Genomic DNA, 23326 nt, shown 5'->3' with positions numbered 1-23326 from the left:
TGGACCTGTAGGTCTAAAGCAGTGTGGCAAGTAGTGCCTGTGGGTGCCATCTTGCCCAGATCAAAGGCCCTGGAAAGCAGCTGACCCAAATACTCATTCTCTCAACCTCTCTCTTATTTTCCGTTTCTCATTCTCTCCCATCTCTTTCTCTCTTTCTCACCTGCCCCTCTGTGTGTATGTGTGTGTGCGCTTGTGTGTCTGTCTGTTTGTCTGCCAGCCTGCCTGTCTGTCTGTCTTCCAGGAGTGCTGGGGATCAAACCCAGGGCATTGCATGTTTCACCATCTCTTTCCCCCAGATCAGGTAATTTTGGCATGTTACTGAATGCTTCTGAGTTGGATGCTAACAATATTGACATTTTTTGGGGAGGCGGGGAGGTCATCCTCTTTCATGGATTGGGCTGAAAAGCCACCCATATCAATTGACATTTGATGAAAGGACCTAGTTAAAAACACTGGCCCTGAAGTTTGCACAGCTGAGAACGGCTGACTGTGTGTGCTTTCTGGGTGCATGTTTGCATCTTAGGCTGGAGATGGAGAGTAGCTTAGCCTCATAAACGCCCAGTGCAGAAGTTTGGATGCCACTGGAGGCTTGTGAAGACAGAAGTCTTTGGGGGTAGAGTACCTGGGCCTTAATCTCAGGCCCAAGGTTTATTTGGCTTCTCTTCTACCAAAATGAAGAAGTGGTAATAAGTCATCACTTATTTAGTGCTAACTGTATACTGGTTAGTGCTCTAAGAACCCAACCTATCTATCTCATTAACCCCAGTCACAGCAAACAAAACAGGTAGGACTGTTATCCCCACTTTATGAATGAAGAAACTGAGGCACACACAGTCTCTGTGAGTCATCCAAAGTCACCAGGCAGTAAAGGATAAGAAGCCTGGGGGTTCGCCCATGATTGAAGCCCTTTAGCAGTCTGTGCTGCCCTAGCTGGGCCTCTGATTTTTCATGCTGCATTGGTGGCTACAGTTTAAAAAGATGTGGAGAATCTGGCTTAACTCATCATGAGCTCATGTTATACAGCGGCAATCCAAGCATTTGGGCACTGGGCCATATCCCTCCCGTCACCTGGATTCTAAATCTCATATTGACGGCCTCCCTGGTCTGCATCTAATGTTGCCCAGAGGGGTTTCCAGGGCCCTGGCTCCAACATCCCCCCAAGAGTCCCCATGTCCATGACAGAAGCTCAGGTCCCTGTGTGAGCCACATGGCAGCAATATTTCCTTCTCCCCGAATGATCATGGCATCAAATTTTCATGGCCCCTTTGGGCCACTAATCGCTTCCTAGTTGGCATCAAACTTTAATTGCCTTTCTTACCTCATTCCTTCCCCATCCCAAGCCCTTTTCCATTTGGGAGATTCCTATGGGACTCTGTCACTGGCAAGCCAGTCATCAGAGCCTCATGAGACCTGAGGAAGGCTCTTCCAAAAGCCCTGGGATGCTCTAGGCAGGGAAGGGATGAAAGGAAGGAAGAGAGAAGGAATCTTGAATTCTGCCAAGCTCATGCCTTGTGAGGGGGTGGAGGCCAAAGCCAAGAGGAAGAGGGAAAAGAGGTGGAGGAGGAGAGCAGGTGGAGATGGGGATGATGATGAGAAGGAAACCCCAAATTGTCCTAAGCCTGCTACCCTTCTAGACCGTTCCTGTCTCCCAACAGCACAGCAGTCCTGGGCATCTCCTAGGCCAACGGTTGAGTCTCTCATGAAGAAGATAGTAGAAGATGCCAAGGGGCAGCTTGGGGCAATGGAAAGAAGACACACATCAGGAGCACAGAGTCCTCGGGTCATGCTGACAGTGACACCTCAGCGAGAGTACCTCGGCAGTTAGCTTTGCTCAGTTTCCCTATTTTTCTCCCTTGATATTGGTGGGACTGTAGCCCGTGCTGGCCAATAGCTGTCAGGAGAAGGGCCGATGTCTTTGGATGCCGACATGACTTGTCTTGTCCCCGCCCCTGTACGGTATCCTGTGCATTAATGCAGCACATCTACATATAGGTTGGCATCACCCCAAACTTCTTACTCTGCTTTCTGCTCCTGTACCCTGTGAGAGTAGAGGACAGCTGGCAGGGACTCAGAAGGAACCCCCCAAGGCCATTCAGCTCCAAGGCCAGGCCTGCTAGAGGAAGCTTCTCTGGCAGAGCCAGAGCCAAGAGAAGTACCGGAACAGCTGAGCAAAATCCTCCCTCAATGGCAGCCCAGAGCCAGCAGCATGGACTGCAACTGTTGGGGTCAGGCTCTCACTCTGGGGTGTTCTGCTGCTTGGCGCACAGAGGTCTCCCCAGAGCAAAGGAGATCACAGGCACTGTAGGAGCCACACATCTATGCCAGACGGGAAGCTGGAGAAGCAGGCAGGGCCAGGTGGCAAGAGGAAGCACAATTCATTCATTCATGCATGCATTCATTCATATTCATACGTAGTTGTTGAGCCCCTGTGTACTAGGCACTGCCCTTGCGCCCAGGAACTCAGGAGTGAATTCAAGAGAGAAACCGATACTTGAAAGACCGACATTAACCCAACAATCAAGTCAATGCTGGGGGAGAGAGATGCTGTGCAGAAAGAAGGCAGAGACAGTGGTGCTGGCTCTGAGATGCCACAGCATAGGCGTTTAGATTTGGGAAAGGGACATCAGCTGAGTCCTCAGATACTAGGTGTCTGTAAGTGACTACACAAATACAGTCAGAGGCAGTCAGAGGTCAGCTTGCAGAGAGCATGGGAACTGGTGGGTCTACACAGGGACGAGAGTGACTGTGTGGAGGTGACATGGTGAGGGAGCAGAGGAGGGACTCAGCCATCCTTGTAGCCATGGGACCAACCTTTTCCGTTTATCAAGAACATCTACTTATGCACTCCACCATCCAAAACCACAAGGAGCTAGATGCTGTGCTTCATTCCCTCACTTCAGAGACGAGGAAACACCTCAGTTCAGTATCACATTTTGTTAGAAATGGAGACTGAAAGGGGCCGAGCCAAGCTGGGAACTTCTGGTCCACTGGTAGCCCCAACCCCACATCACGAGGGTTTTGCCAGGCTCCTGGCTCAGCCTGGCTCACACTCCCTTCCATGAACTTTCCCAGGGAAGTGTTGGTTTTCTCTGTCCCATCAGGTGTGGGGTCCTAGGCAGCCCTGACACTCCTTCATCCGGGCAGGCTCCCTGATTCTGCACCCGCCCGGCCTGAGGACAGCAGGGCTGGGGAGCGGTACACAACCAGGGCTGTCTCGGCATCTGGCTCGTTTTCCTTTCCGTTACAGTCAGTAGACCTCTCTCTGCTGCTGGCCCATTTGTTGCTATTGGCATCCCGAGGCCCCAAATTACAATGACTAATTCTTACCACTTAGGGAGCTCCAGGGGCCTCTGTAGCAAAGTGCTGGAGATGGGGGAACTAAAGTGGATAATCCACAGCAGCTCAGCAACCCAGTGTCAATTCCAGATCTGGCTCCCCACTCCCCAAGGGGCCAGGAGCCAGGGAATAGGCTCTCTGCCAAGTAGGGAACCCATTACATTCTACAATAACCAACAACACACAAGCCAGTTCCTTCATCAACATGAGGCAGTATTTAACAGACAGCTAGTATAAGGTAGTGAGCCCTCCATAGCTGAGGGTGTGAAAGCTGCCCACATGGCCCAGACTGGTGGGCAGAGGACGTCTTTCGGTAACTTCCCAGGTATCTTGAACCTCTAGGCCAGACAACAAGCCCATTCTCTTTCTCCTTTAGCTCACGGCCCAACTGTGTCCTAGGGAACAAGGTCAAACACGTTCCGATATGCAGTTTAACACACCATCTTAAAGCCAGCCATTGAGGTCCTGCTTAGACACAGGTCTGCTGTAAAGGATTTGGCTTCCTTCCCAGCCTCCCTTCCCTGATGGAATGAGGTTCCTGGCCCCTATTCCCGCCTTCCAGTAGAGGACGTCGGAGGGAGGTAGTCGATAGATATTTGCCAAACAAGTGCATGAGAGAGTTTACACAGCAGGTGCAGGCTGCCTGCATGATTTGGCCTCTTCTGGCTCTGGGTGCAGAGTGACCCCACCCCACAAAGGGGGAACTTCTGCAGCCAGAGGCAGCAAGAACCAGACTCTGTCACACATCTCACCAATACCCCCAGACCCCCCAGCTGACATCAAGAGGTACCCAGGGTGAGAGAGCCGGGGGTTGGAAGAGTAATTGATGGGGAAGCAGGACCATTTCCCACCCCACCCTCATGCTCGTGTGGAGCTTTTGACAGCCGAGCCCCAGGCAAGCATGACACTAGGGCCTCCTGGTAATTAGCAAGAGACCCTGATCAATAAGTTATTTTTTGCTGTCAGTAATTAATAATTACAGCTTAGCCACACCATGTAATTAAACTTTCATCCCATTCCCCCGTGTGCTGTTTGGCTTTTTATCGTGATTAGCTCCCAGCACTAAACTTTCTCCCTTTGGGGCCCTCCAGGAGCTTCTGGGCTGGAGTTTCCAGGCCTTTGTCAGGGTTTCCCCCACTTGTCTGCTTCACTCAGCATCTTGTTTTCTCCCCAGGTGCAAGCCTCTTGAAAAAGAACCTCCTAGAATGGCTGGCTTGGCAGCCCCTGCCCTCTTCCCAGAAGCTTGGGCCAGCCAGGATGTCTTCTAGCAATGGCCAGGCTCACCACCATATGAAAAAGTCTCCAAAGCGCTCAGTTAAAATGCAGGCTGCCAGGCTCACCAGGGCCTTCCAAACCCAGCTTTTTGGGAATGGTAGAAATCCACATGTGACTAGATTCTGGTAGCCCAGAGCTTTAAGGACCACTCCAAGAAACACCAGTGTAGTCAGTCACAGAAGGTGGCAGCTTGTGTGTGTATGTGTGTGTGTGTGTGTGAAGGACTTGCAGGGGGAGGGGAAGGGAGGATGGGGAGAGGCTCTCCTTGGAGTCCCTCTAAGCCATGCCAAATCTGCAAAGAGAGAGATATTGTTCCCAAGGTACGGATGAGGAGACTGAGGCTTCCAGTGGCTAAGAGTCTTGTAGAAACATCCCCTGTGGCTGCCTTTGCCAGATGCTGAGCACCCCTTCTTCCTAGTCTGGGAGCGAAAGCTTTTTGTATGCTATCACTGCACTTTGTCTGGGAAATGAGCTGGAATCATGTAAGATTGGTTTTGGGAGAAATGGCCAAATGATAGTTTTCAGTACAACCAGGTAATGTACAGGTAATGTTGCTTAGTCCAGCCCCCAGAAAAAGAACAAGGCAAATCTCATGGTATCCCACAGAAGTGACCAATGGGCACTTGTTTCGAAGGTGAAGCAGCTTCTGGGTGTCTCCGTGTGCACCATGTCTGCAGAACAGACCCTATGGGCTCAGAGATATGCTGGTAGTTTTAACTATTCTCAATGACAGGACCCCTCAGGGGCAGAGAAACTCTAGCCCCAAAGCAGATAAAAAAAAAAAAGCCCCTGTGCCCTAACCTCACCCCTTGGACAGCAGCTCCCCCAAGGTGGAGTCCAGAAATTGTCTTCCCACAATTCTCTGCAGGGAGATAAATGGAAGGAGGGGGGCAGTGCTGGCAAACAAACATCCTAAGAGCCAGAGACCACAATCAGAGCAGAAGGGGCCTGGGCATCCCGGCATTGAGCAAAAACAAGAACCAGAAGTGGGGAGGGGGGCGGGGGGAAGTAGAGGAAGGGCGTCTCTGATCCTGACAAGAGGCTAGAGGAGCAGAGGATGGGAAGCCATGACTTCAGTGAGATGCTGGTACTTGGCCTCAGGAGGGTGGGCAGGTGTGGAGGTGGGTGGGGCCTGGAGACACTGAACTCAGATACCCTGGAGACTCCCCAGGGCCTGGGCCTGGGCGGGAGACCAGCTGGTGAGCTACCTGGCCCTCCCAAGGCAAGTTATGCAGCTGTTGGGGTCTGCATAGAAGCGGAGTCAGAAGGTCCCACAAGTTGTTACCCCTCAGAAACCCCTCTGTGGACATCTCAACACAAACTGGCCAGGTACCCAGAGGGGAGGACGGCCCATTCCTCCTGTGTCAGGGCCACTGTCCTGGATCCCCACAGAGTCTCCCCCTAGACAAGAGGCTACACAGGGTCCTGGTAGCAGAGAGAGGGGCTCAGGACTCACCAGCCCATGTATGTGTGGTCTTGGGCATGTCAGTTCATTGCACAGGATCTCAGTTTCCCCATCAGTTAACCGGCTACTAGAATTCGATGACCTCCGAGGTCCCTGCCTACTGGAAGATTTTACAATGACTATAAAAATAATAACTTTTATTACCTTACATTTATGGAGCTCATTAGAAAAATTCGAAGCGCTTCCACCTAAATTGCCCCGTGAGGTCCTCCCGTCAGCTCTGTGAGCGACAACTGATAATGTTCATCTCTGATCTTGGCTCTGTGGATTGCCTGAGTTGGGACACAGTGGGGACCCTTCTTTCCCGAGCCCCTGAGCCCCCCCCCGGAGGGGGCAGAGGTGATGAAAGGCTCCGTGGTGGGGGGGTGTCTCAGCGCCTCCATCTCGCTCAGTCCCTCCCGACACCCTGCAGCCCCGGGCTCTTGGGCAGCTCTGGCTTCCCTGCAAGCCTGGAAAGCCGGAGGAAATCTAAAGCTGAACCCGTGAGTCTGGGGATTCAGTCTAGACTCCTTCTCTCTCTGCCCCCAGCAGGCGCCGCTCGGCCACCGTGGCCACCACCACCTGGATCCTCGAACCCCAAACGCAAGAAAGCTCCAGCGCAGCCGCCCTACCCCACCAGGACCCTCCAGGGGACCCTGGAGTCGTCTAGGCATCCGCCAGCCGCAGGAGGCGAGGACGGACAACCCCATCACACCTCCTTTCCAACACACCCACTCCACACCCACTAGCCCTTCACCGCCAGGCTGGCTGCTCTGGGCAGCTACAGATCAAAGCAGCAGTGGCCAGACATCCAGCTAGCTGTGGAAGCCGGAGGCCGGGGCTGCCCGCTGGGTGTGTCTAGGGGGGTGGGTTTGGTCTGCCGCTGTCCCCGCCGCCGCCTAGCTCCAGGCCGGTGCAGCCAAACCGCCCCAGCTCCAGCAGCGGGCCAGGCAGCCAGGCGCGTTCTTTCAGTACGTGGCCAAGCCGACTAACTGCTCTTGAGGGGGAAACCAAGCGGGCATCCTGAGCCCCACTACGGCTTCTTCCTAGCTTCTGCCCGCCCCATCTTCTCGCCCAGGGGGCACCCAGTGTCTGCCAGACACGGCCTTGCCCTTCCTTCGGACATCAAACAGGAACCAGATCCTAGGGAGTTCAGAGGAGCCAGAACAAGGAATGACGCGCTCCTCCTACCCCGGCCAGAGGGTACCCGCGAAGGCCCACCCACCTCACCTTGGCTCTTCACCTCCCCTCTCCGGCGACCTCACCTTTCCCAGCCAGAGAGGCAGGAAGTCTCGGGGACGCTGCCCCACCCCAAAGAGAGCCCCAAAAGTCGAAAAAGAGGAGAGAGCGTTGAGCCTCCCAGGAGATGGTTCACAGCTTGAGCTAGGCACGGCGTCTTAAGGGGCACCCCTCTTCCGCCCACCCGAACCCCTTTCCCAGTCCACGTGGAGAGAGTCGCCTATACAGTACCTTGGGCTCCGGCCGAGTAGATCCAATGCAGGGCCAGTAGGGTCCAGATTGGCAGCTTCCACATGCTGGCCATCCCGACGGCGGGGCCCTCAAAGGAGCCCCCTCTCTGCTTTATAATCCTATGGGATCCCGGGAGACTGTGTGGCCAAGTCCTGGACGCTGTGCCCGGAGGGGCCGCGCCGGCGACCCCAAATGCTTCCTCCTCCTCCTGCGCCGGCTGCTCGGCAAGGCGAGGACAGAGCAGAAAGAGGCCAAGCCTCCCCCCAAACTTGGGGTGCCTTTATCCCTTAGCACCCCGACTCAAAGTACTTCGCGCCGGCAGGGCGACCCCTGCGATCCGGCCTGGTCGCTGGCTGAGCTCTCGAATGAGAGGACAACTTCAGGAAACTTCCTCCCGGTGGCCACGTTGCCCGCCTCCCGCCCCTCCCCGCCCCCTGGTTGGGTCTCGGGCCGATGTAGTCACAGCGGTTCCAGGCGCCCGGCCCCTGGGGCTGGATGCGATCGGAGCGCGGTGGCTGGCGCGGGTGCCGGGTGTCTTTTAGAAGGGGCGCAGGGTTCGGGGGGCGCGGTTAGCATAACGGTCCGAGTCTCCCTGGAGCCGAAGTTTGCTTCTCTTCTAACTTTGCAGGAGGCATATGGCGAGGCCGAGCCGCTCTTCTTAGCTCCACGGTCCTCGCGCCCAATTCGGCGATTTCGGGGTACCTCCCCGGGGGCTTCGGTGCCGAGTTCGCCCTCCGCTCCGAGGACCACCGGCTAGCAAACTTTGCGGGTCCCGCGGCCCGGCGCGCAGCCCCGTGCGCCCATGTCTGCGCCAGCTGCGGCCGGGGATGGATGCCCGGCTCCGGGTACCCGGCTGGGCGGCCCGGGTTCCAGCCAGCGCCCGGGCGCGGAGCCTCTTGCGGGGAACCGGGAGAAGACCGGCGGGTCCCGCTCTCCGCCGCGCCCCGGCTGGAGCTCCGCACGAGCCGCAACGGGAGAGCCCAGCCGGCAGCCCTGGGTCTCGGGGTTTCGGCGCCGCCTCGGCCGCCCGGCGTTTTCGCCCAACGCGGGGACCCGAGTCTCCGCGGCGGCTCCCGCGCCTCGGCCGCGCCTGCCGCTCGCCCACCTCGGCAGCCGCTGGCTCGCGGAGCCCGGAGCCCTCGGCTGCCCGGGCTCAGCGTCCTAAGGAGCCGCTTTGCTGCCGAGCCTGAGAGTCTGCTTGCGCCGAGCCGAAGCTGCGGGGGCAGCGGGAGCCGGGGACGAGCGCGGCGGAGGCGGAGACGCGGAGAGGGGGGCCGAGCGCTACCCCGTGGCCGCGACTGGAGCACAGCCTGCGCGCAGGGAGGGGGCGGCGGCGGCCCCGAGCCAGGCCCGGGAGCGAGCCCCGCAGAAACCCAATCGGTGTGCACGGCCGCTGGCTCCCGGCGTCTCCCGGACCCACGGGAGGGCTGTAGTGCGGGCCGCGAGTGGGCCCGATCTCTCTCTCTCTCTGGCCTTGCCTTCTAGCTTCAACCCTCCCTCCCTCCCTCCCTCCCTCCTTCGAAGGCCTCATCCAGGTCTCCCCTAGGCAGGAGCCCCCAGCACCCCGCTGGGCTTGATGAGGCCAGAGGGTTTGGGGAGGGTGTGTGTGTGTGTGTGTTCCAGCGAGTGTTTGTGTGTCTGTCGGTCAGCCGGCTGATTCCAGTTTTTCCTTCCCAGGTCAGACTCTTTAAAAGTCTGGAAACGCTCGGGGCGGAGAGCAAGATAAAGGGGAAGCCCGGGACTTGCAGAAGGCTGAGAAAGTGAAGTTGGTGCCAAACTCGTGCACTCTTTGTTTCTTCTTTCTTCTTCTGAGCTCCCCTCTTAAAGGCACATTGGCAGTGGAGACACAATGGGGAGAGCCACAGGGGTCCTCCCTTGTGGCCCAGGGAAGGGAGTAGAATGTACCTTCTGGTGTGGGAAGCCCAGGAGCTGAAAGGCCCTTTAACAGTTGTGCTCACAGGCAACAGGCGCCTCTACCTCCGTGGGCTCTTTCCTCTATTAAAAATATTAAAAGTAATATTTTGCGGCTGTGTTGGCATAAAAACAAATATATTACTACATATTAAAGCATTTTCGTTCATTTAAAAGTTCATTTAATTTTTCCCTTGATTTTAAAAGAAATTAAAACATTTCCGTGGGTTTGCTAAAAGACTGTAGTCCCTGGCGCTGAGCCTGCTGGGAGAAGTCAGCCTTGCAAGCTCGATGCTTGGGCTGGAGAAGGAAGGACTGAGACCCTTCACCTTTGCCAGCTTTTTTCTCCATCCCTTCTAGGTCCGCTGTTTGGAGTCACACCTCTGCAGTCTTCCTTTTCTTTGCCCTTCGGCCATCTTACTGACTTTGAGGATTCTGCTCCATCCTCTCCAGTCCCAGGGTGCCTGTTCTCACTGCTGTGGAATGGACACAGCCACTGAACATATCATTGCTCTTCCGTTTTTTTCCTCACCTGCCTTGGAAGAACAGCTGTGAGCATTTAGTGGAAGAAGATTAAAAAAAAAAAATGTAGCCTGCCTTTCTTCCGCTTTTCATTCGTCCACGTCCAGCAACGTTTTTGCCTCTCTCTCCCTGGCAGTCTGTGCTCAATCCAGGCCCAATGCTTGCTGTCTGGCTGATTTTTGACTAAGGAGTGGCTTTGGGGATAGGCAGCCTAGATGTAGCAGATCTCTTCCCCCTGGGTGGCCACACCCCTCCCATCACCGAGAAGCCCAGATTCTGCCCAGCCCACCTCCCAGACTCTGAACTACACAGTTGAGAGCTCAGGCCCTGCCCAGCCCATCAGGAACAGCTGTTCTTTAGGGTGCTGTTGCTTAGCTCGCTCACAGAGGGGGCCTGAGAGTCAGTTTTGCAGAGACTGCTTCTTAGCCAGCAATCCATGCAGCAATTCGAGAGAGGCTGTCTGTGCCCTTGGGCTGGAGTTCATACGGGTACCAACGGCTGAAACCTTGGTGGAGTCCTGCATTTGGGTCCAGCACCCAGACGTGTAATGGCCAGAGTCCGAGCTAGCTGCTGCTCAAATAGCATCTGTGCTCTTCCTAAGAGCAGACCTTTTGCATAGCCAGGTGTGTCCCTACAAAGCTAGACGCTTTATTCCCAGGACAGGACGAGGAAGGGGAGGGTGTTCTCTGGTCTCTGTGAGCTGTCTTCCATGCCCATGTGGTTAAGAGGAGGCCCTACTCCTGCACCTCGCAGCCAGTCTGCCTCCAGCTATCGGGAATAAAGGGAGAATTTGGGGGCCTCAGCGTATGCAGGCTCAGAAGATAGTTTTCTTTTTCCCACGTTTGCTATGGGGAGCCTATCTGAGAGGAACTTGCTTCTGGGAAAGTCACTGCAGACTCCATGCCCTCCTTTTTTGGTGCCCCTGGAATAGTTAGAAGGTTTCGGGGGGGGGTAAGGCTAGGAAGAAGGGAGCTCAGTGGGTTAACATTTGCCTTGCAAACATGAGCACCTGAGTTCTATACCCTCCCCAAGAATCCGCCTCACAAAAAGCCGGGCAGGTGGTGCTCATGTGTAATCTCAGTGCTGGTGGGGTGAACGAAGGTGGATTCCGGGTGGAGTCTGGCCAGCCAGTCTAGCCAACTTGGCCAATGAGAGAGCTTATCTTAAAAGGCAGGGTGGACAGCACCTGAGGATTGACAGCTGGGGCTGCCTTCTGGCCTCCACACAAATGTACACACGTGTGTACCTTCACACTTGCACACGTGAATACATACAGACATGTTCGCATGTGTGCGCGCACGCGCACACCCACCCGCCCACATACAGAAGGTTGCAGAAGCTGAAGCTACTGTGAGTGGCCCATCAGGAGGGTCTGGGTACCTTTCCAGGCTCTGCACCACACCCCCATCCCTACTGCCATCCTGCCCCTTCATTTTGGCTCACATGTACAGGATACAACTCTCCTGCAATGCTCTGGGGGCAGGCTGGGCTACTCCTTTATTTAGATCCCATCTCCCTCCGTCATCAGGACTAGATCCTCGGGCAAGACTTCTCTCCCTGCATTTGCCTCTGAACTTAGACTGAGGCAGAGAACAGCAGCAGAATTCATTTCAAAAGAGAAGAGAGTTCTGGCTGCTCCCGGGTGCAGCCTCTTCCCTTTCTGATCAGGTGAATGGTTGAAATGCTACTTCTCTGTTAGGAAAACATCCATGGAACACAAGGACTACCTTTCCACCGTACATGGTTAGCGTGAGGATGTTATTTGCCAGGGAGACTTCATAGCAGAGGGGACACATCGCTGTGTCCAGGAGGAAGATGACAGCTGGGGAGGTTAGTGGGGGAGCTGTTTGCTATCACAGAAGGTCACCCCTTCTTTACTCTGAGCCTTGGACACCAAGCCCAGCTTCTGTTCCCTTTCACACACACAGGGCTCGGGATAGGTCTGGCAGACTCAGCTTTTTGATGTGGTTACTGTGTAATTTTTTTTTTTCTGTTTCAATCTCTAGTGTAACAGGAGCTAGAACAGAGTGTTCAATTACAGGATCAGACTGTGTGTTCCATCAGCACTGGGTGGCATCAGGAACCAGTGGGGACACTCTGGAGGCACAGACAGAACCTTCCACTCCCAGCATATATACCCAAACTATTCCTCCCCTCCCAGGTGGCCACAGCTTGAGTTTCAGGGTTCTGCCCACTGCTGTGGAGCCCACTCCCACAGCTGCTGAGCTGGAGTGGAGAAAGTAGAAACAGTGAGCCTAAGAACGGGGCATCACACAATCCAGGAGAGTAACAAAGGAGAACAGAGGAGAGCTGGGGCTGAGGTGATCCTCAAGGTGTGTGTTTTCAGAGCCAGACACTGCGCATTCGTCACAGCACCACGGTTTCAGCGTCTCTTTCCTCCTATGTAGTTCTCTCTCCATCAGAGCTCAGGGTGCTGTAGATAGGGCTGGGCAGACTGCCCCTCCCCCTCATCAGAGTGGGGACCTTCAGAAAGCATCATTACCTCACCCAAAGGAACTGAGAAAACAAGTGGCCTCGGAATCAGGTATATTAGTAAAGTTTCTCATCACTGTGACAAAGTACCTGCCAGAAGCGACCTAAGAAGGAGAGACTTAGCTCACAGTGTCAGAGAGAACAATCCATCGTGACTGAGATGGGGCAGTGGCTGAGAGGACTTCCTTGGTGGCGACGGGAGCCTGTCTGGTATGTTCATACCTTAGGTAGATCATAAAGGGGAGAGAGCAAGAGAGCACCTGGGATATCACCTTCAAGCCCACTCTTTTTCATTTTCCCATTCTCCAGGAAAAGAGGGTGGGAGACTCAGAGAGACTGGGAAACATTCTCCAAGCATAGACATTGGTGTGGAAATACAGCTACATTGGTTGGGATCCAGATGCAAGCCAGAGAAAATAGAGGTTAAGAGACCACAGGAGACAGTATTTTTAAACAATAAAACTGCTAACTGTAGGCTAGTCTGGGCCAAAAGGAGAGTATGTGGGAAAAGATAGGCATCTTTTGTGTATCCAAGACTGCTCTCGGACCGGGAAACCGGAGACTCTCAGGTCCCTGGTGGGCTCCCAGCAGGATGCTGAATAGCACTGGACAGGAGAGGGCGCTCTAAATGTGCGTCCAAGGGGCCCAGGAAGGAGGAAGCTGGCTGAGACCGAACACGCGCTTCGCTACAGTTGCAAAAGCAAAAGTAGGAGTCGTTTTCTTTGACAACGTCTTTAATGTGTCTGCCATAAAGTGCATGAGCATGTAACCACAGAGAAACCTGCCTCTGGGGGGCCGGGTCATTGATCTTTGAATTGGATGAAGATTTAGAATCATTTAGGACCATTCAGACGCAGAGTGATAAACTCTAACTTGAGAGAGGTTTCATTAATCTGCTTAGAACAAGAGCGAACCACTGGATCTGCCCTTCGGGGCCACCAGAGCCAGGTTCTTACACCTCAAAGGGGGCTCTCTTTTGATCAAAGTTCCAAGTACAGAGCTGACCTGCTTGGCCCCTTTCTGCCATGCTTCACGCAAGCCTGCTCCTGGACTTTGCTCTTGTTGAACCCCGTGCTTGCACGGCCCTCCCTCCAAATGGCCAGGGGGCTCACCCCTTCGCCTTCACAGCAACGTCTTTTAAATGGTACCTGACCAGTGAGGCCTGGCTGTCAATCCCTCTGAAGGAGCAAACCCACTCTAGAGAGATACTCAAAGCATTCCTCACCAGAACAACAGCGGGTACCTGGCCTCTGTGTCCCCTGACGCCTTACCTGCCCAAGTGTGCACACAGGTGACCAACTCTCCCTCTCCCTGTTCCTCTCCCTGTCCCTCTCCCCCAATCTCTCTCTCCACTCCAATGTTCTCTCTTACTGATATCTGTGTGAGTGTGTGGGGATACACGTGTGCATGTCTGTGTGTGTACATGTGCTTCTGTGTGTTCAGGTACATGTATGTGTACAGTGTGTGTGTGTGTGTGTGTGTGTGTGTGTGTGTCAGGCATCCTTCCTCTCAGGTGATATCTTAGTTTCTCTTCCTGTTGCTTTGATAAAATACTCTGACAAAAGCAACTTAAGAGAGAAAGGATTTGTTCTGGTTCACAGTTCAAGGGTAGTCTCCCATAACGGGAAAGTCAAGGTGGCGGAAGCCGCCAGTCATGGCACACCCACAATTGGGGAAATGGAGAGGGATGAGCATCAGCTGATGCTCAGCACACTCTCTCACCTTGACGGCCCAGGATTCCGGCCATGGAATGCCCCTGGTCTGGTTAGGATGAGTCTCTTCACATTGGTTAACATAATCAAGAAATCTCTCATAGGCATGCTCAGATGTCATCTTCCCGGTGACTCTAAATGCTCTCGGTTGATAGCACTAGCCATCCAGCACTGGCACCGCCCACCTTGTTTTCAGAGGGTCTCTCTGGAACCTTGCAGGCTGGGCGACGCTGGCTGGCCAGTGAGCCCCAGGGGTTTGACGGTCTCCACCTCTCCAGTGCTGGGATTGCAAGCATGCACCACCATGCCCCGCTATTTTATAGCTGCTGGAGATGGGATCCATGTCCTTGAGCTTTCCCGGCAAGTGCTTGACCAACTGGGTCATTTCTGAACCCCGTTTTAGCCTTTTTACCACCAACAGATATCTTGGGCTACAATCTATCACTCTAACTTGCCTGTCTTCCCTCACTGGACTGCAAGTCCCTTGAATGCAGCAAGTTTTTCCTGCAAAGCTCTGTGCTGGGCACCTGCTCAGGGTAATTAAAACAGCAAGAGAATACATGCTTCCAGTGTGGACAGCCTCTCTATTCCATTACTGTGTCTTTGCTTATCGTGACCTTGCAAATTAAGCTATTTACACCTCAAATGTGTGTTTTCCGATATTTGGATTCACGGCAAACACTCACTAATCTCTAAAAATTAACCCAATGTTTAATGAATATCTGTAGTACATACAGCCACGTGCGCTAATTTCATTTCTAAGAAGTGAGGTTCTGCAAGCTAACAGCTTTGAGGGGTAGGAGTGTCGAGGGCCCCAGGTTTCTTCTCATCAGCTTGGCACAGGACGCGCTTTGGCTCTGAACGAGGCAGGCATGCTTGCTTGCTTTCTCTCTGAAATGGACTCTTCTCTTTGTAAAAAACTTTACAGAATTTGTAAAAGTCAGTGCACATAAAATGTGATTCCACTTATGTTTCCGGACCAGCATGAGCAAGGACTTGAGATAATGGAGGCTTTCTCTTTTAAAGGCACGATCCAAGACTGGAGATGAGCTTGGACACAGTGTCAGAGGGAGATCTAAGTGTTCATTTCTTCATGTATGAAGGATGACTGATAAAAGCAGCTGCGTTGTAAGGTTAGGAAGATTGAATAAGATAATAAAAGGTCTGACATCGAATAAGCACTTAACAACATTAGCCATTTTTATTAGAGTTCATTTCTCAGTGGTTACTTAACATTTTCAAATGATCTGGCAGTTCTCAAGATAATGGAAGTACACGTCTCTGTAGAGCAGAGGCTGGCAAATTACAGCCATGACCGGAATCTGGCCTTCTTTGTGTGTTTATAAATAAAGTTTTATTGAAACTCACCACCATATTCATTTGTATACTGTCTGTGGTTACTTTAGACCTTTGGTTTGGGGTTGGGCTTCGTTTTCCCCCAAGACACTTCCACCTGTCCCCACCTATTCTCTGTTCTTATTTCCTTGGGCTCTCATAGCCAGTTGTTATGCTTAAGGAGGATTCCCTAGTTGCAACAGAGGCCTTTTTCCCTGCAAATTCATTCAAACATTAAATGCCTGAAGCAAGAACACTGGTCATTTATGCATCCTTCTGACCTTTGGATTGGGGAAGTGCTCACCTGTCCAGGTGTGCTTTTCCCAGTACACACCCGTCCAGCTGTGCTTTTTCTATTGTCTTACAGTCACCAGTATTGGCCAATCCTTCCATGCTTGTCTCAGGACATTTCTGTAACTTCCTCAGACCTGACTTTGATCTGGCTTAAAAACAGCCATACTTAACAGGAATCTATGCAATATAAAAAGTGGGGTGGAGACACATATATCTGTCTGGGGTACAGGCTCAGCCCAGCTTTTGGGAACACCTTCTACACTCTAGGCCCATTGACTTCAGATTCACACTTGGTGGTCTAAACGAAGGCCTTCTTAAACCTTTTTGGCTCACAACCACTGTTTACAGGAAAATTTGTATGCAACTCTAGGTATACAGGTGTACAAAACAGATAAACAAGTTAAACCTTTACTGGTAGAAAGTTACAAAAGGAATTATTTTAAAGCAATTGTTTGCTACACATACACCAGTGCATACTAATGAGATGGGTGTGGTTGCTTATTTTATGTAAAGAATGAAATCTTAGCTAAATATTGGGTAATGCAGGATGTAGAGAATCTTCGGTGTTTTTTAGAGAGTTGATCAATATTTTGATTTTATAGTTATCAATGCTGAGAACACTGCTTTGCATAGATATGTAATACAAAATTTTAGGGCCATTTCAGAAATTGTTGGAAATTCTGTCCTAATCCCAAGCCAAAATTCACTTAAAAATCTTTTTAAAAATGAAACTCAAGTCGGCAACCCAAACAGTAATTTTTAAAACCAAAACATTCTAACAAGATACCATCCAAAGATATACTAATTTGATACATACTGAGGAATGACAGTAGCAAAATATTAAAAGCCTTTGTTTTTCATAATTAAACCATTCTGTTTCTATAATACCAGAAAATTCTGTGTGCAGTAAAAAAAAAAAAAAATAAATCACAACTTGGGTGCTGGAGAGATGGCTCAGAGGTTAAGAGCACTGGTTGCACTTCCAGAGGCCCTGAGTTTAATTCCCAGCACCCACATGTGGTTCACAACCACCTATAATGAGATCTGGTGCCCTCTCCTGGCCTACAGGTGTACATGCAGACACAAGATAATATACAGAATAAATAAATAAATCCTAGGAAGAAAATGAAAACCACCACATGCAGTTTCAGACCTGGGGCATGGCATTTTAGGCACAGTTAGTCGGTATTACATGGAGAGACAACAGAACCAACGCCTCAGTGTAGTTGTATGAAGCAACAGAGATGAACACATCTGATTTTTGTTTGCTGCATGTTCAGAAACTGTTTTACTTCTGATATGTTTTTCTGTGTGTGTGTGTGTGTGTGTGTGTGGGTGTGTGAGATTTACCCCCCCAATACCTAAGTCACCATGCATCACATTTCCCTCCTCATGTCACTCAACTTTTGACTTCTAGAGAAAGATCTGGTGATCTGCACTACGTCAGATTACAACAAGAGACTCATTGAAGGTTGACATGAGAAACTATCTGGACATATAGAATTCTTAAGATTCTAAATTAAAAAGAGCCACGGTTTGCTAGAAATGGTGAGGCATTGCCTATGACCCCAGCATTCAGAGAGAGAGGAAGATGGGTCATGAGTTTGAATCCAACCTGGGTTCCATAGAAAGACTCTGTCTCAAAGCAAACAAAATTGTGTTTTATATTATAGCATCCTCCCATGAGAGTGAGTGATAATAGTTTAGTTGGGTATATAATGCTCCATACCCTCTTGGTGGAATGATAGTTTGGCTGGGTATATATAACCCAGTTTCAAGAACAGTGTTGATATTAAAAGTCCTAAATTTATTATGAAACCCATATTGTGTTACGTTATAGCTTTACAGGAGGTCTAGTTGTCAGCTCTGGGAACAACATCACATCTCTCTATTCTGAAATATCACAAGGTTGAATTTCTGTGTTGGCCTTTCCTCTTGACTCATCTTGCTAGTAAGCCCTTACACTCTGGGTCTGTGGGCTCCATATTCCTCCCGGATGCTGTTTCCTCTACTCTGTGTTGTCTGTTTTCGTCTTCTGGGGCTCTCAGTAGCAGGATGTTATATTCAAGTGTAGCACTGGACCTCAGCCCAGACTTTCTGAATCTGGATGTGGAATTTAGCAGAATCCCCAGGTAACGTGTGCACACTGTTTTGTAAAACACGGCTGTGCTTCATCCTCACCTCATATATGCTTCAAGTGATTAAGGCCACCTCACTTGTCACCACATCTGTCCCTGAATCCCCTCCTCACATCTCTGGGACTAGAAGTCAGGCATTGCCCTTCTCCGAGGTGAGGAGCCTTCTTATTCCCAGGGGAGCCTTCTCTTCCATGCGGTGGGTCCTCTCAGGCACATACAATCTCTCAGTCTTTACCAACGCTTTTCATAACATCTTTAAATAGAAGCAGGCATTTCCCGACTTGAAAAAGCTTTACTTGACCCCTTTGCCCCTCCCAGCTTTCATCCTATTTCTCAGCTTGCTCTTCCTGCCAGATTTCTTAAATTCATGCAAAACCAGGCTCTGCCTCTGTCTCTTTATGGAACCCCTGGGAATGTGGCATCTGACTCAGCACCCTAAAAAACAAACACATAAAATGTTCCTGGAAGGTTTCGATTCTGTTTATGTTCAGATACCCCAGCAGCATTGGCTGTGGCTGACCATGATGACCTTCTAGAAAGTTCTTTTCTCTTGGCTCTCAGGTCACTGTGGTGTTGTCTTATCCCACCGGAGGAGAAGAGGGGATGCCTTCATCCACAGCGCTCCAAACCTGCCCTAGATGCTCAACTTACAGCTGCACCTCAGAGGGACATTTCCAGGCTGTTGGATTATCATTGCAGGATACACTTGGCTCCTCTGCATGTATACACACACACATACACACACACACAGGCCAAGATTTTCACAATGTGGATATCATTTCCCTGGCTAGATTGCAAGTAAGCAAGGGAAGGACAATACCTTGGGCCACTGAGCCTTCCCTTGCTTACTTGCTGTGCTTCTTTTCTACCATTTGGAAACAGCCTGATAGTCACACCACCCTAGAAAGAAACCTCTTCTATTATTATTTTTCCCAGAAAGACACTAGCCACCTATCAAAGCCACGTGCCTAGAGGCTACATCTGCCCAGAAGGGAAGTTCTTCTCATCTACCCAAAGACTCTGAATGTGTTTGCAGATGCCCCTGGCACAAGCTGTGCCTCTTCTGTGTTCACTTCTGTGTTTATCCCAGGTTGCAGTATTGCTAAGAGCAATTGCCTTCATGCCTGAAAAAGTTACCGTTCACCTCTCATAGATGTGAAGGGATTCTGGAACGGTGCTTGGGCTTGGTGTGGGTGTTGGGGCCTTGTAGATACGAAAGATCAAGATTCATTCATTATACAGGACAGATTCCCTGGCTGCACATGGATAGAATAAGGCCTTCTGGAAATGTGTCTCCTTTGCTTCCTTGGTCTATACCCCTCTCTTTCCAGGGCATGCTCCAAGCATGTAGTGGTATACGTGAGGAAAAGAAGAGGGGAGAACGGTGGAGGCCAAGGAAGAAGGTAGGCTTCTTGTTCTGGCCCCTCTAGCAATCTCACAGGAATGACAGAAATTCCTCAAGATCCAACTCTTCACCTCTCTTTCTGCCCTCCTTCTGCTGCTTCTCCAAGCCTCCCGTCTCAGCACACAGTACTCAGAACAGTACCCCATAATGTAGACACTCACAAACATTCAAAAAGCTGAGCGTAAGTGACCAACAAGTGCTCAGCTATAGATGAGACATCTATGCCAATCTGTCAACCCCCACTCACCAAGGCTCCAGAATGAACATCAAGGAAGCACGGCTGGAAAGATTTTGACGATGGGGAATTCAGGGAAATCCTGTCTTCTGAACATGTCATGGCTGTTGCACACATCGGAGCTGTGGTTACCCGTGCAAGATCTGCGTAGGCTCAAGCCTGGGGCTGGAGGGATGGCTCTGCCGGTAGAGAGTGCTCAGCCCTCTTCCATAAAACCCATGCCAATTGCCAGCACCCATCATGGTCTGAAACTGCCTATTACCCCAGCCCCAGGGGAGCCAAAGCGCTTTCTTGTCCTCCTTGGCCACCTTCACCTACATGGTATGCACTTATATGTTCAGGAACTCACACATACACAAAAATTTAAGAAAGAAAGAAAGAAAGAGAAAAAGGAAGGGAGGAAGGAAGGAAGGAAGGAAGGAAGGAAGGAAGGAAGGAAGGAAGGAAGGGGCATGGAATGGGGGCTGCTTCTGGAGCCCACTTGAGGAACCATTGGCTGTTGATGGCTGCTGGGAAAGGGAGAATCCTTTTCCTTTGTGGAGGATGACCATGACCCGGAAGGCGACCTTATACCCATGTGCATGTGGTCAGGGCTAATTGGACTCAGTAGGTTTAAAGATAAACAACAACAATAATAAAGAAAATATTTTTAAAAAGATGTGAAGTTGGGAGGGGGGTTAGGGTTCCTGAGGGAGACTGAAAGTGGGGAGGGTGGGGTGGTGGGTTTGTTCAAGGTACTTTGTTCACGCATACGGAATTTTCAAAGGGCAAAGCAAAATTCTTTAAAAAGTTGACCCAATGTCTACACTTTTCTCTGCCACCCCTGCCTAGCCTCTGTGTCTTCCCTGGGCCTCTACTCTGTCCTCTGCAATCTGCCTCTATTTTTCCGGTCCATTCTGCCCATGAGTAGCCAGGATGATATTTTAAGAGTAAATAACATCATGGGAGTCTCCTGAGTAAAACCCTTCGGTATTTGATGTTATCCTGAAATTATTATTTCATGAGATGTGCACTTCAGTTTTGGTTGCTTTACCCCTGGAAGAATCCTTCTGTTTCAGAGATAAACACCGTAACACTGAGATGTGAAATGATGCCATAGATAGGATTTTTGTCCACATGATACCAACTGGGAAGGGAAGACAAGAGCCTGGCCATGTTGGCATGAGGTTGGCACGGCTTTTCTGAACTGCTCTGTTTCTGTTTGCATTGGGGAATTTTCCTGATGCAAGGGTTTTGACACAAATTGCAAGGAAGCTTCATTACTCATACAATTAGCGTGCGAGAGAGAGAGAGAGAGAGAGAGAGAGAAAGAGAGAAGATAGGATAAGAAATCCCATTACTCATCACATTAAAAAAAATAAAGACAAACATACTTCGGGGCCTGTCAGACCCTGTCTATTCCTGCCCTGCTAAAGCTCCTGGATTATCTCATTTGAATCTTAAGTCTTGGACTTAAGATTTCCCTGTGTATCCCTCTGGCTCCTTGAAATTCCCAAGAAAGCCATGCTCCTGCCTGGGGGTTTATCCCACTTATTCCCAAGGCCAAGAACCAGGTCTACATCCCGCAGGCAGGCTCATGGCCCCATCCTGATAACCCTCAGGTCTCACTTAAAAATCCACTTTTCAGAAATGCCTTGGTTTAAAAGTAATCTCCCCAATTTTCTTTATCCTCGCTGCTTGCTTTCATGTCCTGTCTCTGTGTTTAGTGCAGAATCGAGTCTGTCTCCCCCTTGAGGCCTACAAGGAAACACTCAGGGATCCCCTCTCTGCTCACGGGGGCGGGTACACCGCCAGCACCCCCTAACCCAGGAAAGATGGGAAGCATGTGGCCACTGTGCCCTCAGTCCCTTCCTAAGAAATCTGCCTTGGGCAACCAAAGCAATAATTTAAACGAAACGGAAACAGGCATAGAGGAACTGTTCCCAAGATGAGCAAATATTAAGCATTCCCATGCATATATATTTTATGATTATTCTTTTATTAAAGAATACAAATGCAGGGATAAGGTTAAACTCTCTCATGTTTCCTTCTCCAGGCCCAGCTTTTGTCTTTCCTTATAAGAAACCGCTACTGTGAATTTGATGTATATTCAAAGTAGATTTAAAAATTTTTATAGATCTTTGTGTTCACAATAACAGTATTATAGTATGTGGATTAAAAAATAACTAATGTTATTTCACGTGTGTGTGTGTGTGTGTGGATGTGTGTGCATTTGCACGTGTGTGGGGTGTGTGTGAACATTTGTGAGCCCTCGGTGGGGGGCAGAGGTGAGGTTAGGTGTCCTCCTTGATCATGCTTCCCTGTATATATCAAGACACTGTCTCTCATTGGACCTAGAGCTCAACATTTGGATCAGTGCTGCTAGAGCTTGCCCTGAGGATCCCTGTCCCTGACTCTCAGCACTTTACCCCCTCCCCCGAGCCATCTCCTCAGCCTATGCCTCGAGGAGGCTGTCACCTGGGCATTCAGGAGGCTGAGCAGGAGGATTACCACACACTCAAAGCTAGCCTAGGCCACGCAGAGAGACCTGCTTAAAAAGAGCCCACATTTTATTAATTAGTTCTAAGGAAAGGAAGAATAAATGGCAGAGTATAATAAGCAACATGCAATTTGCATTTTCCACTCAATATTGTTCTATGCATGTGTGTGCATATGTTACCCATTAGCGCAGCCATTGTTAACCATTCCACAGCAACCCGCTATCCGAATACACCAGGGTTTATTTATTCATCCCCTTAATGAGATACATTCCACTTATCTCCAATTTCATCTCTGACTACAAGATTGGAAAACACATAGCTGGACGAGCTACCGCCTAAAGCACCTGCCCCGTGTACTCGTTTAGCCTGGCCAGACTAAACGAGCAAGGAACTGGCCAGGTCATAAGGCAATGGGAGCGTTCATATGCTCCTGCTGGTATGAGCGTGAATTGATGTAATGGTTGGAGAGAGCAATTTGGCAATATCTAGTTAAGATAAAAACGTTCAGCCCTGTGCCCTGGCAATTCCATCTGTAAAATAAATCCCATCACCAAAGGTAAATTATGTATTCATTTTCTACTCAACGGAAATGTAAACTGTATAATATCAGCGTGGTTTACAGTTTACAATGTGGTTTTATATGCGTCATCTAACTTGACGTTCCCAACCATAGGAGAGCAGTATTGGCTCATATTGTAAATGATGGGACAGAAGGCAAGTTCAAAGCCACTTAGCCTTGGCCCCTTGGTGCTGGGACTCAGATCCCACCTGTTTGACTCTGTTTCCAGCATCTTTTGTTTGTGTGTGTGTGAGTGTGTGTTTTTCCAAAGCCTAGTTAGCTTTGCTTGGCAACTTGACACAGCTTAAGGTCACCCGAGAAGGAAGGAGGGATTGCCTGGGTCAGCGTGACCTGTGGGCATGTCTGTGGGGGATGGCCTTGATTGTTGATTGAAGTGGGAGGGCCCAGCTTACTACGAACAGCACCACTGCCTGGACAGGTGGTCGGTCCTCAGATGGCTAAGAAAGCTATCTAAGCATTAAGACTGAGTGGGCCAGCAAGCAGCATTTCTCCACCGTTTCTGTACTGAGTGCCTGCTTGAGTTCCTGCACTCATCAACGGTGACCTGGAAGCCAACTTTTTCCCCCAGGTTGCTCTTGGTTAGAGTGTTTTATCACATCCACAGAGATTGAAACCAGGATGCTGCTCATCGCCTCCTTGTGTTTTTATGCTATGAAGAAAAATAACAGGCTGTAGGTAACTGTAATTGATGCCCAC

General features: G+C 50.6%; 1 protein-coding gene across 2 annotated transcripts in view; it reads right to left on the bottom strand.

The window, feature by feature from the left end:
- The window catches only part of Sdk2 (sidekick cell adhesion molecule 2), a 271968-nt gene extending 263233 nt beyond the window's left edge, over window positions 1-8735 (bottom strand). Inside the window, exon 1 of one of the 2 annotated variants that reach the window (XM_060386445.1) lies at window positions 7526-8735. In XM_060386445.1, the coding sequence (XP_060242428.1) occupies window positions 7526-7598 (73 nt within the window). In that variant the 5' untranslated portion in view covers window positions 7599-8735. The remainder of the gene's footprint in view (window positions 1-7525) is intronic. The other variant, XM_021634998.2, reaches the window with a different exon arrangement.
- Window positions 8736-23326: the final 14591 nt, after the last annotated feature.

This window comes from Meriones unguiculatus, chromosome 7 (assembly GCF_030254825.1).
Source record: "Meriones unguiculatus strain TT.TT164.6M chromosome 7, Bangor_MerUng_6.1, whole genome shotgun sequence".
Lineage (NCBI taxonomy): Eukaryota > Metazoa > Chordata > Mammalia > Rodentia > Muridae > Meriones > Meriones unguiculatus.
The sequence above is the reverse complement of the archived record's forward strand: the minus strand, read 5'-3'. Positions and strand labels throughout refer to the sequence as shown.